The sequence below is a fragment of the Pan troglodytes genome, chromosome 23 (assembly GCF_028858775.2).
Source record: "Pan troglodytes isolate AG18354 chromosome 23, NHGRI_mPanTro3-v2.0_pri, whole genome shotgun sequence".
In the NCBI taxonomy this organism is placed as follows: domain Eukaryota; kingdom Metazoa; phylum Chordata; class Mammalia; order Primates; family Hominidae; genus Pan; species Pan troglodytes.
The window spans coordinates 33,729,669-33,745,854 of record NC_086016.1 but is presented as its reverse complement, the minus strand read 5'-3'; the positions used below and the strand labels follow the sequence as shown (position 1 = coordinate 33,745,854).

The following is a 16,186-nucleotide window of genomic DNA, read 5'->3' as shown; positions in this document are numbered from 1 at the left end:
GGAAGTGAGGGGGTGCCGGCTGGCATTGGCGGGGCCCGGGCTGGGGCGCCTCCGGCCCTGAGAGCTCCGTCTCCTTGGTGCTGCCGGAGGGCCTGGGGGCAGGCCGCCTGGGGAAGAGGGCAGCGCCCGAGGGCCAGGGAGCGGGTGGCCGGCTTACTGCCTTTGCCCGGAGCCGGTTCCCCTCAGCACCCAGAGTTGTCTGAGAGGAGGTTCCCTGTCTTTGGGCGGCTAGGATAGACCCCTGCGAGTCCTGCCTGCCCTCTTCCCAGGGCCTCCTGGGCTGCCTGCCACTGATTCTGGTCCATGTCGCCCAGGGAGGACCATTTTCCCCGTCTCCTACTTGGGAAGTTTGCCTGCTTCTAGCTCAGGAATGCAGGGAAGGCAGGGTTGTCGCCCCACTAGACGCACGCCGCTGCATGGTGGCCAGGCCTCAGCTGAGCTGGGGAGAAAGTCAGCCCCTTGCCCCCACCCTCGCCCCCGGGGGGAGTGCATGGCCCGCAGTCAGGCCACTGGACACAGGATTTGGGGCCCTGGAGGTTTCTGCTGAGGCTTCAAGAGGGGTGGTCCTGGCGTTCCAGGCGCTTCCCATCAGATAGCAGGAGCCAGTTCTCAGGGTCCTTGGCTGAACACACAAGCTGCAAGGCTACATATACTCCGGCAGAGCTGGCTGCGGGCTGCAGACTGCAGGTGACAGTGCCATATCCCTCACTGCCTGCTCCGCCTTGCTAAGGCTTGGACCAGAATCCACCAGGAGCAGGACTGTAAGTGTATACACGCATACCCCTACACACACACACCCCTGCACCTACACACACCCTCACGCACACACCACCTACACACACCCCCTCACCCACACATCCCCTACCTACACACACCCCCTGCACCTACACACCCCTACACGCACGCGCCCCCTACAGGCACACACCCCCTCACCTACACACACCCTCGCACCTACATACACACCCCTATATGCGCCCACCCTCACACCTACGCACATGCCTCCTACGTGCACACACCTTGCACCTGTGCACACCCCCTACAGGCACATAACCTCACACCTACGCACACACCTATACGCATAACACACTCACACCTACACACCCCCTACACACACCCTCACACCTACACACCCTCGCATCTATACACGCACCCCTCCATGCACATACCCTTGCACCTGCACACGTATCCTCCATGCACACACACTTCCACCTACATGCACCTACCCCTCATGCACAACAATCTTGCAGGCCCCAACCCAACCTGTAGTAACTGCTGCCTGGCCTGGGTCCATTCATCGACTTCAGTTGGAATGTTCCATTCCACTGAGGGGGCAGGTGTTGTGGTCTTTACCCTGGTTGGTGAGGGACGGGTGGGGACACTGCCTTACTGCTCTGGTATGGATCCCCAAAACAGCATGTCCTGACAAAGGTGTTCCCCTACCCCCCATACAGTCCTATCAGCCATTGCTTCCTATTCACAGGGCCGGTCACTCCCCGCAAGTTTGGGTTCCTGTTTTAGAACTGCCACCTAAGCCCCTCTTATTTCATCTTTCCTGTGGTGGAAACCCCTGCCCCCAGCAGAGTGTGAGGTTGACTTTTTGGAAAGAGAGGTGAGGTGTTGGAAGCCAGGTCTGAGGCTGCGTCGCGCTCCTAGGTGGAAGTGGGGTTTCTGAGCAGTTGTTCTGGGCCATGGTTGCAGCTGTGCTCTGAGCCTCAAGGGGGTGGCCAGGAGGAATTTCCTTTCCCATTTTCCAGATGTACAAACCAAGACTTAGAGACTACCTGTGACTTGCCAATGCCTTTCCCTGCTCTCAGGGCAGAGGTAGAGGAAGGCAGCCAGGATTGCAGTGACCAGGTTGTCACCAGCCACAAAGCCCTCTGAGTTCTCATGTTGCAGGTGACTGGCCCTTAGGCCATGTAGTGACATTAAAGTCCTATTGGTCACAACCCTAAACTCCTCTCCACAGAATGTCTTTGAGGCTTAGAAGGGAGGGAAGGTGTCAGTGCTTCCTCCATTCTGGGTACCCTTCTTGCAAGCTCCTCATCCAGGTCCTGAGGCTCCCACCTCGTGTCACCTCAAGACAGCCAGAGAGGATGAAATCTTTGGCTTGGGCTTCCAGGGCTGTCATAGGCAGAGGGCAGGCCAGGATTTGAAATAGGGAGGCCAGAAACACTGCTGGCCAAGGAAGTGGCTTGGCCTTGGGAAGCAAGAAGGCAGCAACCTCTATCTAGGCGCCCCTTCTCTCCATCCTGCAGCTCTGAGAGGGACAGACGGTGCTCAGCCTGTGTCCTGGGGCAAAGCTGGATTCATTTTCCTCCCTGGCGATCTTCTGGGGCCCACAGCTGGTGATATGGAGGCACTGACACCCTGGTCTCGGCGCTTGTTTTAGAAGAGGCAGAACAGTGATAAAGACAAGGATCTAAATGGGCAAGGACGCCCTGCCCTCACTGGGCTCACTGGCAGGTGCGGTGCCCCAGCCTGGCCTCTCAGGATGGTTCTTAGTCTCTCCAGGGCTCACCTTTCCCTGATGGGCATCTGACCTGGCCCCTGGCCTCATGTGCCTTGATTCCTCAGTAGGGTCCCCTCTGAGACCGGAGGCCAGACCCAGCCCCTCACAGCACCATGGAAGAATGTAATGCCAAGGCTCACAGGGGAACCTGCTTTGAGAACCCAAGGTTTTTGGCCGAGCTGGGTTTATCTGGGTTCATGTCTTTCTAATACATTCAGGGCTGTGGTCGTCACTGTCCCACATGGTAGGTCAGTGAGGAAAACTAGCAGGAGGCTGGGGCTCCCCAAGGCCCCTCCTCTCTGCCTCCCCTCAAGGCCACGCTTGCCTCCCTCTGAATCCTGGCTGTGAGCTCAGCTCCAAGCCTGCACTCTATAGACCAGGGAAAGAGCTTCCCCTTTGGAACCAGGCACCTGGCTCACCCCTGACTGCTATCACCCCTCTGTTTCCCGGGCAGCTGGCGGGAGGCCAGCATGGAGCCTGGTGGGCCAGGGAGGGTGGGGCGTTTGCTCAGTACGTTGGCAGAGTGGTTGGAGTGACATGGCCCTGGAGGCCTGGACCCTGGGGCTGTCTATGGGCCTGGGCCTCGGCCTTGAGATGCGATGGGCCTCTCGTGCCTGTGCCAATCTCCTGGTGCCGGCACCTTCCCAAGGGAGGATGCTGGTGTGTATCTGTTTGCTGGTGGGTAGGCGCCCTCCTGCCTGACCCATCTGCAGTGAGCTGTCCCCGTCACTCATTTAGGAGAGGGGCCTGGACCAGCCCCAGCCTGGATCGGGGGAGAAATCCACGCTTGTGTCCGACCTTAGTCACCTTATTGTCCTGGCTCCAAGAGGCCACTGAATCTCATACCTGGGGCTTCGGTGATTCTTGCAGGCAGGTTCCCGGGCGGAATCTTCACCTGTGTGGCTGAGGAGGGTTTGCCAGGGCGTCAGATGTTCGACCACGCGCAACCACAGCGATGTCTGAGTTAGGCCTCATGGCGGGCTGGCCATGCCTGGCCTATTCTTTGCTTTAGATGGCAGCTCTTGGGGCCACATTTCATCATCTAAGGATGGTGACAGGTGCCTGCCCCCTTCCTGGGCAGTGGCTGGGGGTGAAGGACTGGAGGGGTGGGCTCCCTGTCAGCCCATATCCCGGAGGGCCTTGATTGCCTGGGCTGAGATAGCACAGCTTCAGCATGTTTGCTCTTCCTTCCGCTATCTGTGCAGGCCAACGTGGAGAGGCTTTGTAGGGGCCGGGCGTGTCCTCCCAGATAGCCAGGCTGGGGCCCTGGCCAAAGTGCTTTTCTGAAGCAAAGATGGAAAAAGGGGAGTGGAACTGGTTTGTGCTGCAGTCCTGGCCTGTTCCCAGCCCCAGGCTGGTTTTCCCCACATGCACAGCTTCTGAGGAGGCCTGGAGCAGGGAGCTGGGTATTTTGTGTGTGTGTTGGTGGGGGGTCAAGGCCAGGAGGGGTGAGGAGAGAGCCAGAGCAGGTAAGATGCCAGGTTCTCACCAGGGCACCTCTCATGGCTTCCCGCTCATCTCATTCCTCAGATGCTACTTTGTAACCTGAATTGAAAATGGGTCAGGTCCTGGCAAGGGAGGGGCCAAGCTGCAGACCGGCTGACGCGGTGCTGGGCCTGGGCCTGGAGCACGGGGCTCAAGTTCCCACTTTGTGCGTTTAGAGCCAAGTGGGGCCTGAAAGCCCTGGCAGCAGTGGCTGGTCCCCTCCCTGTCATGGCTTACTGGACCAGGCAGCCCTGGGGCCTTGCCCCCCTACTGCCTCCCCAGGCCAGCTGAGGAAGAGGATGAGCAGTGCAGGCTGGCTCAGCCCTGGGTAGCAGGGACAGGGCAGGTGGCCAGGACTGGCGACAGTGGGCTTTAGTGCAGGGGCTTTTGCACTGGACTGCAAGCCCTGAGCAGGTGACCTGAGCAGGTGTGTGACCAGTGCCTGTCTGTCTGCAATAGCCCTGACCCTCTATTCTGCACCCTGTGAGCCACCGAGACTGAACCAAACCCAGGAAGCGGCGCCACCAACCAGCCTCGCAGAGGCAGAGGCCCTGGAGCAGTGACAGCACAGGAGATCTGCTGGCTCGGGGGAAGGGGAGGAAAGAGGAAAACAAAGGGAGTGATCGAGTGAGCCTCGCCCCGCCCTCCCTGCGCCGGCCCATGATGTGTCAGTCAGAGGCGCGGCAAGGACCAGAGCTCCGCGCGGCGAAATGGTGAGATGCTGCCCACCGCGCCCTAACCCCTCGGTTCCCCGCCACGACCTCCGGAAGGTCAGAGTTCACATCCAGCGGCCTCGCAGTAGAGGTGGCGGCAAGGGGACTGGTGGTCAGCCCCCGAGGCTGGAGGAGCCTGGCCTGGGGGGCCTGAGCACCCTGAGTCGGAGAGCCCGCTTCAGGTATCTTTGGTTCCACCATGAGGAGGGCCCAGCAGGGGGAGGCTGCCAGCGAGCCTCAGACCTCATGCCTGCGATCTTCCCTACCCTGGTGCTCCCAGGCCCCCTGCTCCCAGCCCAGACCCTTGCCTCTGCACCCCACTTAGGAGAGAGGCTTCCCCATTCCCCTTCCTGCCCGTGGGAGGGGTGTAGCTCTTCCCAGTTGGTCCCTGCTCTTCTGCAGTGAGTGGGGCAGGTGGCGAAGCCAGAGGGGAGCAGTGATTTGTCTTTGCTTGGTCCCTGCCACCTTCCTGGACCTTTTAAAAATACACCGGGGTGGGATGGGAGAGAAAGTAGGCACCCGGGAGCTGCGTGGATGCAGCCAGCTCTGAGCCTGAGCCTGAGCGGGGTTCGCCACTGGTTCGCCTGCCGTCTGCTCTGCTGCTATCAGCTGAGATGCTGCTTTGTTCCTTGGTTTGCTCAGCAACTGGGAGAGAGGACTCAGCTTCTCTTGAGAGCACAGTCCCAGATGGCAGCCGTAGATTAGCCAAATGCAGTTACTTTGCAGATGAGGAAACTGAGACCTGGGGACGTTCTGAGTGGATGGCAGTGTGGTCTCCTGCTGGCTACCCTGGGCCTCAGGAGCATTTGCTAGGCCTAGGCACAGACAGGGTGGGGTGGCCCTTGTTTAGGCTCAGGAGGCCAGGGTTGTGGTGGAAAGGCCCATCCAGCCTCTGCAGCTCTGGTGAAGCTGAGCCCCTGCTGAGTGCCCTGCATTTGTGCTGGGAGGGTGGGGAGAGGCCGGATCACAGAGAGGCTGGATGCAGAAAGGAGGGGCTTGGGTCTCGTGTGTGTGTGTGTGTGGTGTGTGTGTGTGTGTGTGTGTGTGTGTCCCCGTGTCCGTCCACCTTTGCTGAAAGGAGGGGCTTGGGATGGGTGTGTGTGTGTGTGCAGCCCCAGCAGAGCAGACAGGTGGCTTGAGAGCTTGTGGTGGGGAGGTTTTGTTCACAAACCTGTGGATGGGTTTTCAGAACCTGGCCTGTTATAGAAAGACCATGCAGATGGATGGAGCCGTAGCTGTGTGGTGGTGGTAGGCGGGGTGTAAATGCTCCCTTTGAGATCTTGTCTGGCCTTGGCCCCGTAATTTAGCAGATGAGGAAAGAGGGGGCCTGGAACCATGAAAAGAATATCCCAGATCCTGCAAAGGATGGTAGCGGAAGACTCAGCAAATGGTTACCCAGCTGGCTGGGTTGTAGCTCCTCAGCGCTATGTGCTGCCGTGCCAGTGCCTGTGTGGCAGAGCTGGCCCCTGGGGCCCACTCTCCTGGGCTGCGGAGGCTGAGGGATGTGAGGCAGGCCCTACACCCTGCTCTCCCCTCCCTGGGCCCAGGTGCTTGGGCCTGGGCCCTTGCTGGGAGCTGCTGCAGCTGAGAGGTGCCCCGCAGCTGGGCCTGACTCTCCTCTTGCGGCTGCCCCCACATTCCCAGTCCTCCCCAGCTGGCTGGCGGGTGGGAGAGCCTGGGAAATGAGTCCGCTAGCCAGAGGCAGCCAAGCCCCTGACTCAGAATGGGGTTGGGACGAGGGGGCACAGCCAGTGCTTGCTGGGCTCCATCACCCCCATGGAGAGGCAGCTTGCCAAGGGTGGGTAGACAGGAGGAATCCTGCCCTGGGTGCAGGTGGCAGCCTCCTGGGTCCCGCCCAGAGCCTGGCCACTGACCTGGCTGTGCATGGACCTGTGCCCTGCAGGTTGCACTTCCCCCAGCTGGCCCTGAGGCGGAGGCTGGGGCAGCTGAGCTGCATGTCCAGACCCGCTCTGAAACTGCGCTCCTGGCCCTTGACTGTCCTCTACTACCTCCTGCCCTTCGGCGCCCTCAGACCGCTCAGCCGGGTGGGATGGAGGCCCGTAAGCAGGGTAAGTGTGCACAGGCCCCTGTGGCTCGGACCTCCCCTCCAGGCAGGCCTGAGGTTGGGGTGCAGGAGAGACTGAGGCGGTGGCAAGCTATCAGAAGCAAAGGTCACCGCTACATCTTCAGGGGGTCCAGGTCGGAAGGTTCATTGGTGGGCAAGGCCAAGGCAGCTTTTGAGAAGGCCACTACCTGGGCCGCGGGTGACTGCGAGGGCATGTCGTGCCCTGCCCACTCCCCTAGCCTGCCTCATGTCTGCCATTTGGGGCTCCAGTTCTGGAAGGAACCCACTCTGGGGATTCAGAAAATGGTGTCTGTCTCTGACTTTTCTGTGTTCAGGCAAAAAAGAGCTTATAGGTGATTTTGAACAGAAGCCAAATTAATTCCGGGATGCCAAAGGGGTGGTTCAGGAAGGATGGATCCTGTTTGGGTCCCTTAGGGTGAGGACACCCTTAAGGAACCCAGAGGCGTGCCCCAGGAATGGGCAAGGGAACTGGCTTGTCCTCTCCTGGTCCCTAGAGGGCTTGCTCTTGCCCTTGGCTTCCCAGGCAGGTTGACCCCAAGGAGGAAACCCTGTTCCTGGGCCTTTGACAGTCACATGGGTGTCATCAGAGCTCAGGGGCACTGGGGCACCCTGGACATTAGCCCAGGCTCCCACCTGTGCCTGGGAAGGGCCTGGGCTCACATAGCCCTTCTGCGTGACTGGGCATCAGCTGGAAGGGATAAGAGCAGCTCTCTGGGAGCTTACCTTACCTTGGAGAGGTGTTGAAAGTTGGAATGAAATCAGTTTTACACCTTGGGGAGTTGGTGTCTTGGTTGTGTTTAGAGAAGCAGCAGCCACCAATTACAGGCAGCTTCTACAGTGGCAGCAGCACCTGAAGTTTAAGAGGCTGCCCCTTCCTGGGTACCTGGCCCTGCCAGAGAGCTCTGGGACCATCTAGTGGGACCCAGTGCTTGTCCCCAGGCCATCGTCTGTCTCAGGTGCTCCAGGCTTCCCTGAAGGAAGAGAGAACAGAGGGGCCTGAGGGGATGACTTCCCTTTGCCTCCTGGGAGGAACCCCAGGTGCAGATGGCTTTATGGCCTGACTCAGTCACAGTAGAACGTTGAACACAAGTCCTGCCGTGGGGCCAAGGTGGGGCTCAGCAGGGCTGGGCTTCTCAGACTGGCTGCATCCAGGCCCTCAGAGTGCTGGCTGGACCTGTGGGGGCTGCAGACCCTGTGTCTGCAGCTCAGGCCCAGGTGACAGTGACATCGCAGACCTGTATCTGAAAATCCCTGTTGGTGCTCAGGGTATCCTCCTTCTTCCTGTTAAGACAGAGGGACACACTTTGGGCTGTAGACTTGTTCCATGCACTTGGGAGCCTCCTCCTTTGGTGGTCTGGGATATGGGCAGTGACCACGGGCAAGATGCCCACCACCTCTCCACACACTGTGATATTGGGGTCACCGTGGCTAGGGTCACACACTGTGGTTAGGATCAGATCCGTTTCCGACCCCCACTTTAAGAAGTAAGACTGCTGGCCGTCTCCCGTTCTGGGACTGGAGCAGTTGCTATTTGACTTTTGCATGAAATGATGAAATCCACTGGAGTTGTATGTAAATCCAGCACTCCGTGTGGCAGGTGCAGTCTGGTTCCCAGTGAGAAACAGCCACATCACAAAAGCAGCGTGGGGCACCTGGGCCCTGGTGTCCTCCGTGGGGTGCAGATTCTCCCCTGAAGTGAGAGCTGGGCTAATGACACTACTTGGGCTCTCTGGAGCTGGGGCAGTGTGGTCAACTCAGCCCCTTGCCCTGTGGCCTGCAGGTGGCTTTGTACAAGTCAGTGCCAACGCGCTTGCTGTCACGGGCCTGGGGTCGCCTCAATCAGGTGGAGCTGCCACACTGGCTGCGCAGGCCCGTCTACAGCCTGTACATCTGGACGTTTGGGGTGAACATGAAAGAGGCCGCTGTGGAGGACCTGCATCACTACCGCAACCTCAGCGAGTTCTTCCGGCGCAAGCTGAAGCCGCAGGCCCGGCCTGTCTGTGGCCTGCACAGCGTGGTGAGGCCTGACCCTTTCCTCCTGCAGGAAACAGGACTTTTTCCTGCCTCCCCAGCACAGCCCCCCCGGTCTCCAGCGTATCTGGAAGGGGCAGGATGACAAGGGGAGGTGGGAGCTGTCTCCTGGGGGGAGGAGACCCTGCTCTCCCTGGCAGCAAGCCTCTCCTGCCCTTCCAGATTAGCCCATCGGATGGAAGGATCCTCAACTTTGGGCAGGTGAAGAACTGCGAGGTGGAGCAGGTAAAGGGGGTCACCTACTCCCTGGAGTCGTTCCTGGGCCCGCGTACCTGCACAGAGGACCTGCCCTTCCCACCAGGTGGGTCACTGCACAGGCGGGGCCAGGCAGCCCTGCTGCTGTGTGGCTGGACCGGGAGGGAGGGGAATGCTGGGGAAGGAACTGAGGCTGGCATGTGGGGCCTCCCTGAGAATCCATGTGCAGACCACACTCGGGCTCCGTGCTGGGTGCTCACTGTGTTGGTGGCCCCCACGTCTGCTCCTACTCCACAGCTGCGTCGTGTGACTCCTTCAAGAACCAGCTGGTCACCCGGGAAGGGAATGAGCTCTATCACTGTGTCATCTACCTGGCCCCTGGGGACTACCACTGCTTCCACTCCCCCACCGACTGGACTGTGTCCCACCGGCGCCACTTCCCAGGTCAGCCCGGGGCCAGCGTGGGGGGAGCTGCCTCTGTGGGCTTCATATAGAGGCTCTCAGCTTCTTGGTGTCGGGGGACCAGGCTCCAGATCAGGGTCACTGAGGCCAGGAGTTGACTGCTTTATGCAGGCTGGTTGTGGGCAGGGGACCGTGGGGCCCAGTCGGCTCAGCATTTGGAATGACATCGGGGCAATAGGCCATGAGTCCCTTTGGGTCTTGGCTGCCATGGGGTGGAAACACCGGGCTCTGGACGGGGAGTAGCGGCATTCCCTGCCTCTGCAGGCTCCCTGATGTCAGTGAACCCTGGCATGGCTCGCTGGATCAAAGAGCTCTTCTGCCATAACGAGCGGGTAGTCCTGACGGGGGACTGGAAACATGGCTTCTTCTCACTGACAGCTGTGGGGGCCACCAACGTGGGCTCCATTCGCATCTACTTTGACCGGGTAAGCAGGATCTAGGCCCTGCCAAAGCCCAAGGGCCAGACCTCTTGGGTCTACCTGCCTTGTCTGCTGTGCGGTGGATGTGTTGGGACTGAATTCTAGGGATGCCACAGCTCTGGTCAGGCCTGGCTCTGCTGAGCAGCTGTCCTGAGAATGGCCGCTCCACCTGCCAGCCAGCTGAGGCTTCCCTCCCTCCTTGCACTGCTGGCTGGAAGTGGCTGGAAGAGATGGAGGGAATTAACCTCCTTGCCTGGCACCTGGCTTCTGCTAGGAACCATGGTCAAAGGTGAGAGTGAGGAGGGAACAGAAAGGGAGTGTTGAGCTCGGGGTGGCTCATGTTGGTTACAGCATGAGGGGTCAGCACTCGCAGGTCTGCTGCCCACCCTGCCCCCAGGGGCTGCCTTTTTGGGTGTCAGTTTGTGACCAACGGCCTTGGCTCCCACGGGTGCCGCTCTCCCAGCACCATGCATGGAGACCACTGGCCCCACTGTTCCCTGTCCTCCCTGGGCCCAGTTATGCAGGTGTCAAGGCTGTGTGTGAGATCTGGCTAGAGCAGGCCCACCTGGCCCTGAGATGCCATCCCCACCTCCCTTTTGGAACTGGGTTGGGTGGTGGTGGGGACAAGCAACAGAGGGAGTGGGACTCCAAACACATGTGTGGGGGTGACACTGTGCACTTGGTGGCCTGGGCCCCACTGACCCCCAGCCTATCACCACAGGACCTGCACACAAACAGCCCAAGGCACAGCAAGGGCTCCTACAATGACTTCAGCTTCGTGACGCACACCAATAGAGAGGGCGTCCCCATGCGTAAGGGCGAGCACCTGGGCGAGTTCAACCTGGGCTCCACCATCGTGCTCATCTTTGAGGCCCCCAAGGACTTCAATTTCCAGCTGAAAACAGGACAGAAAATCCGCTTTGGGGAAGCCCTGGGCTCGCTCTAGAGTCTCTTTCCTGATTATGGCTGCTAAGGGATCTTTTCCAAACAGAGTGAGGGTCTTTTCAAGAGGGAGGCCCATGGGGCCATCCAGGTGAGGGCCTGCCTCAGCGTGGGTGGGAGTCTGACCAGGTAGGACTTGAATGATTCGGCTCCACCTGTTCCAGAGGTGCAGACAAGAGGTGGTGAGAGCCCCCGTCATGCCCTCAACCTATCCCGTTCCTTCTCCCTACAAATAAAAAGTGCAGGCTGGAATGATCTCAGTCACATTTGGATCTTTTTAAACACTGTATAGACGGAAGATCCTGCATTCCTGACTGAACCTTCAGTTGGTCTTGGTTGTCGTTTTTTCTTGCTGCTCCTCCCCCCATCACCTGAGCTGTTTTCTGTTGGCCCCTTTTGTTTTTTGGCCTTAACGCTCCTGCTGCACAGGGTGAGGTGCCTCCTTGGCACAGACTGTGGATGCCTCTCCCCCAGCAGAGCCACACAGCCTTCGTGACAACTGCTTTCCGTTCCCACATTCACCTCATCCTGCTCTTTAAAAAAGCAGTCTTTGTGCTTGTGGCTGAACGCATCACCCTGGACTCTGCTAGTGTCTTCTGAGGACACTGATGACACTGATTAATGATACAGACCTTTGCAGGACCTGATGAGTGACCCTTCTGGAGCTGGCCAGGTCCTCTGCAGCAGGCAAGACCAATCAATCACTGAACCTGCCTCATGGCACCAGAGTGAACAGGGCAGGCAGGTAGTAGGCCCAGCTGGGGAAACGGGAGAGTTCCTGTCCCCCTCCACATATCCCTACATGAAATATGGGAAAGTTGCTGCTATTGATTCAGGGTCTGTCTTGGAGGCAGAGGACCCTTGGTGGATAGTTGGTCAGTGCCTGGAAAACCTGTCCCAGTTATCAGGAACGCAGGCCTGGGGAGCCCCCAGTGGCAGGGACAGGGCCAGATTTCATGTTGACCCTGGGGATGCTGTGAATTTCTCCTGCAGGAGAGACATCATTGAATTTTTTCAACTGTATCAGTAGCACAGTATTTTTGTATGAAAAGTGGGAGACTTCTGAACAGTAATTCATTTAATTGCAAAGCATTTTGAAATAAAAAAATCAAACTTAAAACTGTGTTCTGTTCCTGGAGGTGGCCTGAGGCCTCCCCGACAGCCCAGCACCTGCGTTCCTGGTGCGAACACGCTAGCACAGGGCCTGCCGCAGGGCCTGGATGCGGGCAACGCAGGCGCCAATGGGCTGGCGCTGAGCCTGGAGCTCCTCTGCCAGCAGCTGGATCTGCATTTCCACCTGGGGCCATGGAGGGACAGGCAGGGCTGAGAGGGAGCACAGCCCGGGGCGTCCCCAGGGACACCTGGGGATGGCCTGGGGCCTCACCTGTTCCAGCTCTTTCTGCACCTGCTGCTCTACTTCCTGGTCCTCAGGCCCCGGCTCCTCTCTGTTCAGCTCCAGCCACCTGCGCAGGCTGCTCGCTTGCCGCCGACAGGACCTGAGGGGTGGAGATACCCACTGCCTGCCAGGCTGGGTCCTTGGCAGAGCCCCATCCGGCTCAGGGAGAGGCACCTCAGCTAATTCTGATGCGGGTATCGGGTGGAGAGAGGTGGTCTGGTAGGGCCCCTGACCTGAACTGCAGGCCCCTGCTTGGGAGCCAAACACTTGTTCTTTTTCCTCTCCGTCTCCTCCGCCCTCCCCAGCAGACAGCAACTCAGGTGGGCCTGGGCGAAAACACAATCCTTGTCTCTCTCCCCCTGTGCAGAGCCAAGGATGAGGCGCCAGTCTGTTGCCCTGGAAGCTCTGAGGTTGCTGCATGTTGAATGGTCCCCAGACCACTGAGTGCAGCTGGGTCGCGGGCCTGTCTCCTCTGCACTTTTTTTTTTTTTTTTGAGATGGAGTGTTGCTGTGTCGCCCAGGCTGGAGTGCAATGGCGTGATCTCGGCTCACTGCAACCTCCGCCTCCCAGGTTGAAGCGATTCTTCTGCCTCAGCCTTCCAAGTAGTTGGGACTACATGCGTGCACCACCACGCCCGGCTAATTTTTGTATTTTTAGTAGAGATGGGGTTTCACCATATTGGCCAGGCTGGTCTCGAACTCCTAACCCCGTGATCTGCCTGGATCACAGCCTCTCAAAGTGCTGGGATGACAGGTGTGAGCCACCGCGCCTGGCCCTTCTCTGCACCTTTAATATCAGTGTTATAATTAGTCACTGGGGACAGCATGGCCTCATCGGGTTTTTAGAGTTTTGCTCAACTTTATCATCCCCCCCATAGGAAGCAGAGCCTCTGTGCACAGGTGAGTCTGACGACTTGGGCCTTCCTAAACAGCACCGAGCCGGGTAGAGAGCCATGGTGGAGATGGGGTCTTTCTGGACAGCACACACTGAGGGCTCCCCACGCCCCTCCATGGCTAGACCGAGACCACCCACAGGACCCTGGCAGCTGGCTCGGGGGAAATGGAACTGCCCGCCCACCTTTCCAGGCAACACCTGCTCCTGTAGCCTGGGCCGCAGGGCGTTTCGCAGGGCTCACCAGAGGTTCTGCTTGGTGGTCTGGTAGTGCAGTAGTTGCTGCTGGATCTCCTCAAGTTCAGCCTCAAGGTCCAGGCTGCCTATGGCGACAGAAGTAAGCTTGTTTCAGACTATTTTCCCCTCGGGGACCAGGGTAAATAGCAAGTCCCAGGTCCGGGAGTGGCCTGAGTGCTTTCTGCCCTGACAGGCCCCAGGTACACACCTGCAGTTGAAAGTCCAGGCCCAGCCCTGGTGGCTGAGAAGTCCCCAGGAAGGAGTAGATGGGGGTCAGGGACACTGGCCAGGGATGAGGGGACCGGGGGCTTATCCCTAGGAGTAGCCCGCTGTGCTGACATCTGCAAAGGAAAGAAGGGTAGATGCTGAGCAAGGAAGCTAGGAGGAAGCCAGGGAGGGGGACACCAAGTCCTTGTCACTGCCTGCCCTGCAGGGGTGGGGGAAGACCAGGCTCCCAGCTGCAGGAGCTGGGCTTCCCAGACATTGGCCGTGCCAGCTCAATGTCTAGCCTGCCCCTGCACACAGGGCCTGGTACTGTAGGGGAAAGTCCCACAAGCAACCAGGGAGCACCCTGTGTCACCACAGTCTGCCTCACGCCTCCACTGCCTGAGCAGCTATTCCTAGCCTTGCCTTACCCAACCCTCCACCCCCACCTGCTCTAAGCTCATGACCTTGCTGAGCTTTGACATCAGTGAGAAGTGGTCAGTGAGAGGCCACTGCTCTACAGCCTTCTCCGTGCCCTCCTCTCCTGGTGAGAGTGGACTTGCCCCTTCCATCACCGGACAGGGGTCAAAACCCTTTCAAACCCACATTCAAACCATTCCAGCCAGGGTAAGTGGCCCCACATGGCCTAACTCACCACAGGAACTGGTTCCTTCCTGTCCCCTCATCCCCTTTCAGGAACCAGCTGCTTTGGTGGCCTTAGAGCAGCTGTCACTTCCATTACTGAGCTCTCACACCCCCTGGCCATCCCCACCCAGGCTCACTGCTTGGAGCCTCCTCCCCTCTCTTCCTTCCCCTGTACTCTCCTCCTAGAGGCCGCAGTGGCTCTGGGGTTACCTTCGGCCTGTGCTGAAGATTCTTCTCAATCTCTGGCCCTGACCTCTTCCTTGAAGGTCAGACTCAACGTTTGCTTTCTCTCAAGTTTGACATCAAGAGCCTGGTTCAAAACACTCTTGACACTTCACCCCAAACCAGTCCCCACCCCCAGTTCCTTCTTCCAGTCAAAGAACTCTGTTTCCCAAGTTATTCAAGCCAGCAGCCCACATCAGCCTGGATTCCTTCTTTCCCCTCATTCAGCAACTCCCTCAGAGCAGCATATCCTGCCTCATCTGCCTCCAAGAGAGTACCTGTCCCCTCTGTGGCAACCGCTGAGCCCAGGCCACCAGTACTGCTTGCCTGGACCACGTGGTCATGGTGACCACAGCCTGCACAGAAACCTGACGTGGTGCTCCCTGCCAAAACCCTTCCCCGACTTCCTACTCTTCTCAAATCCCAGGCTACTTCTCACCGTGGCCTGCAGGACCCTACGTGATCTGCAGCCACTTTACTGGCCTGCAGGCAGGGGTTCTTCTTTGCTTGTCTCTGACTAGAATATAAGCTTCAGGATGGCAGGGCCCTTGGCTGGCTGTTCACTGCTGTGGCCCTTGGACCTGGTGTGCAGTGGCTACCTATGCTTGTCAAATGGATGAGTGGCCTCCCTGTGCCAAGGTTTTCCAGAAACAAGTACAGCTGTGGCATGAGAAAGCACCAGAAGCCAGACCAAAGAGTGAGAGCCCCAGTGCCCAGGCTTGGTGGTGGAGGACGTACCCTGGCTGGTGCAGCCGCCCCGCAGGGCATGAAGGAGGAAGGAGGCAGCAGCAGCAGCTCCAGGCCTGTGCTTGCCGTCGGGGGCTGCTTCGGGCCAGGGGCGCTTGACAGAGCCCCAGGCAGGGGGCTGTGTGGGACCAGTGCTGTCGGGGCCTCTGCCAGGAAGGGCCGCGTCAGGGAGGGGGCTGCTGGCTGAGCCATGCCTAGGCCATGTTCCTGTGGCTTCTGAGGCCTGAGCACAGGGAAGGCAAGAGCCTGGTCAGGCCATAGGACCCTCCTCTGGGACCAAAGAACAAGAAGGAAAGGGGGCCACCCACCCCAGGGCTGCCAAAATACAGGCCCCAGATGGAGGTGCCAGCTGCCTTTGGGGACCCCTGACCATCTCCCCCTGCCTGCCCACGGTGCCGCACCCCAGGGACCTCTGGCTCTGCGCAGGCTCCAACAGGAAGTGTGGGCGTCGCGGCTGCTTCCTCGCTGAGTGGGCAGTGTTGCTGGAAAGAAACATGGGGTCTGTTCCCCTGGGCTGACCAGGGGCTGCAGGGGGTTCTGAGATCTCTGTGGGATCTCCAATTTTATAGGGAGACTGAAAGTCAGAAAAGGCGAGGCCAAGGTCAGCAAGTAAGCTGGGGTGGGCCTGGGCCATAGAGCTCCCAGCAGTTCCGACAAAAGGTACCTGACGCCAGGGGACTGCTTCACCCACATTGTCTCTTTTGACCTGCAGAACAACCCTGGTGACGCTGGTGTACAGGTCGCCAGGGTCCATGTCACAGGGGAGCAGCCTCTGAGACGTTCAGGATCCCATCAAGGTCAGTCAAACAGTGAGGAGCACAGCAGGGACCGGGACCCAGGCCCCATGCACCCACCTGACATCTCCCCCGAGGCCCAAGGCTCTTGGGTAGTGCTGGTTGCTGTGGGAGCCACCAGCTTCATCAGCATGGGGCAGGGCAGGTTAGGGTTTGAGGAGACCATAGTAGGGGTGGGCAGAGGGACAGGTGCCAGCTCACACAAGA

General features: G+C 59.2%; 2 protein-coding genes across 55 annotated transcripts in view; one reads left to right on the top strand and one right to left on the bottom strand.

Annotated features, from left to right (window-relative positions):
• Nucleotides 1-11,962, top strand: part of PISD (phosphatidylserine decarboxylase) — a 43,776-nt gene extending 31,814 nt beyond the window's left edge. For 2 of the 5 annotated variants that reach the window (XM_063808190.1, XM_016939024.4), the window contains 6 exons: nt 6,611-6,776; nt 8,574-8,810; nt 8,987-9,125; nt 9,317-9,463; nt 9,746-9,906; nt 10,622-11,962. In XM_063808190.1, coding sequence (XP_063664260.1) covers nt 6,611-6,776; nt 8,574-8,810; nt 8,987-9,125; nt 9,317-9,463; nt 9,746-9,906; nt 10,622-10,846 — 1,075 coding nt within the window. In that variant the 3' untranslated portion in view covers nt 10,847-11,962. Of the gene's footprint in view, nt 1-4,453; nt 4,890-6,610; nt 6,777-8,573; nt 8,811-8,986; nt 9,126-9,316; nt 9,464-9,745; nt 9,907-10,621 lie in introns of those variants that run through there. The other 3 variants (XM_054675889.2, XM_016939014.3, XM_016939015.4) reach the window with 3 other exon arrangements.
• The window catches only part of SFI1 (SFI1 centrin binding protein), a 125,453-nt gene continuing 121,172 nt past the window's right edge, over nt 11,906-16,186 (bottom strand). For 22 of the 50 annotated variants that reach the window (XM_054675867.2, XM_063808168.1, XM_009438216.5 and 19 more), the window contains 6 exons: nt 15,587-15,667; nt 15,177-15,408; nt 13,576-13,708; nt 13,375-13,453; nt 12,227-12,338; nt 11,906-12,139 (listed from right to left, as the gene is read on the bottom strand). In XM_054675867.2, coding sequence (XP_054531842.1) covers nt 12,035-12,139; nt 12,227-12,338; nt 13,375-13,453; nt 13,576-13,708; nt 15,177-15,408; nt 15,587-15,667 — 742 coding nt within the window. In that variant the 3' untranslated portion in view covers nt 11,906-12,034. Of the gene's footprint in view, nt 12,140-12,226; nt 13,026-13,316; nt 13,454-13,575; nt 13,709-15,176; nt 15,409-15,586; nt 15,668-16,186 lie in introns of all 50 variants that reach the window. The other 28 variants (XM_063808172.1, XM_063808173.1, XM_001148452.7 and 25 more) reach the window with 5 other exon arrangements.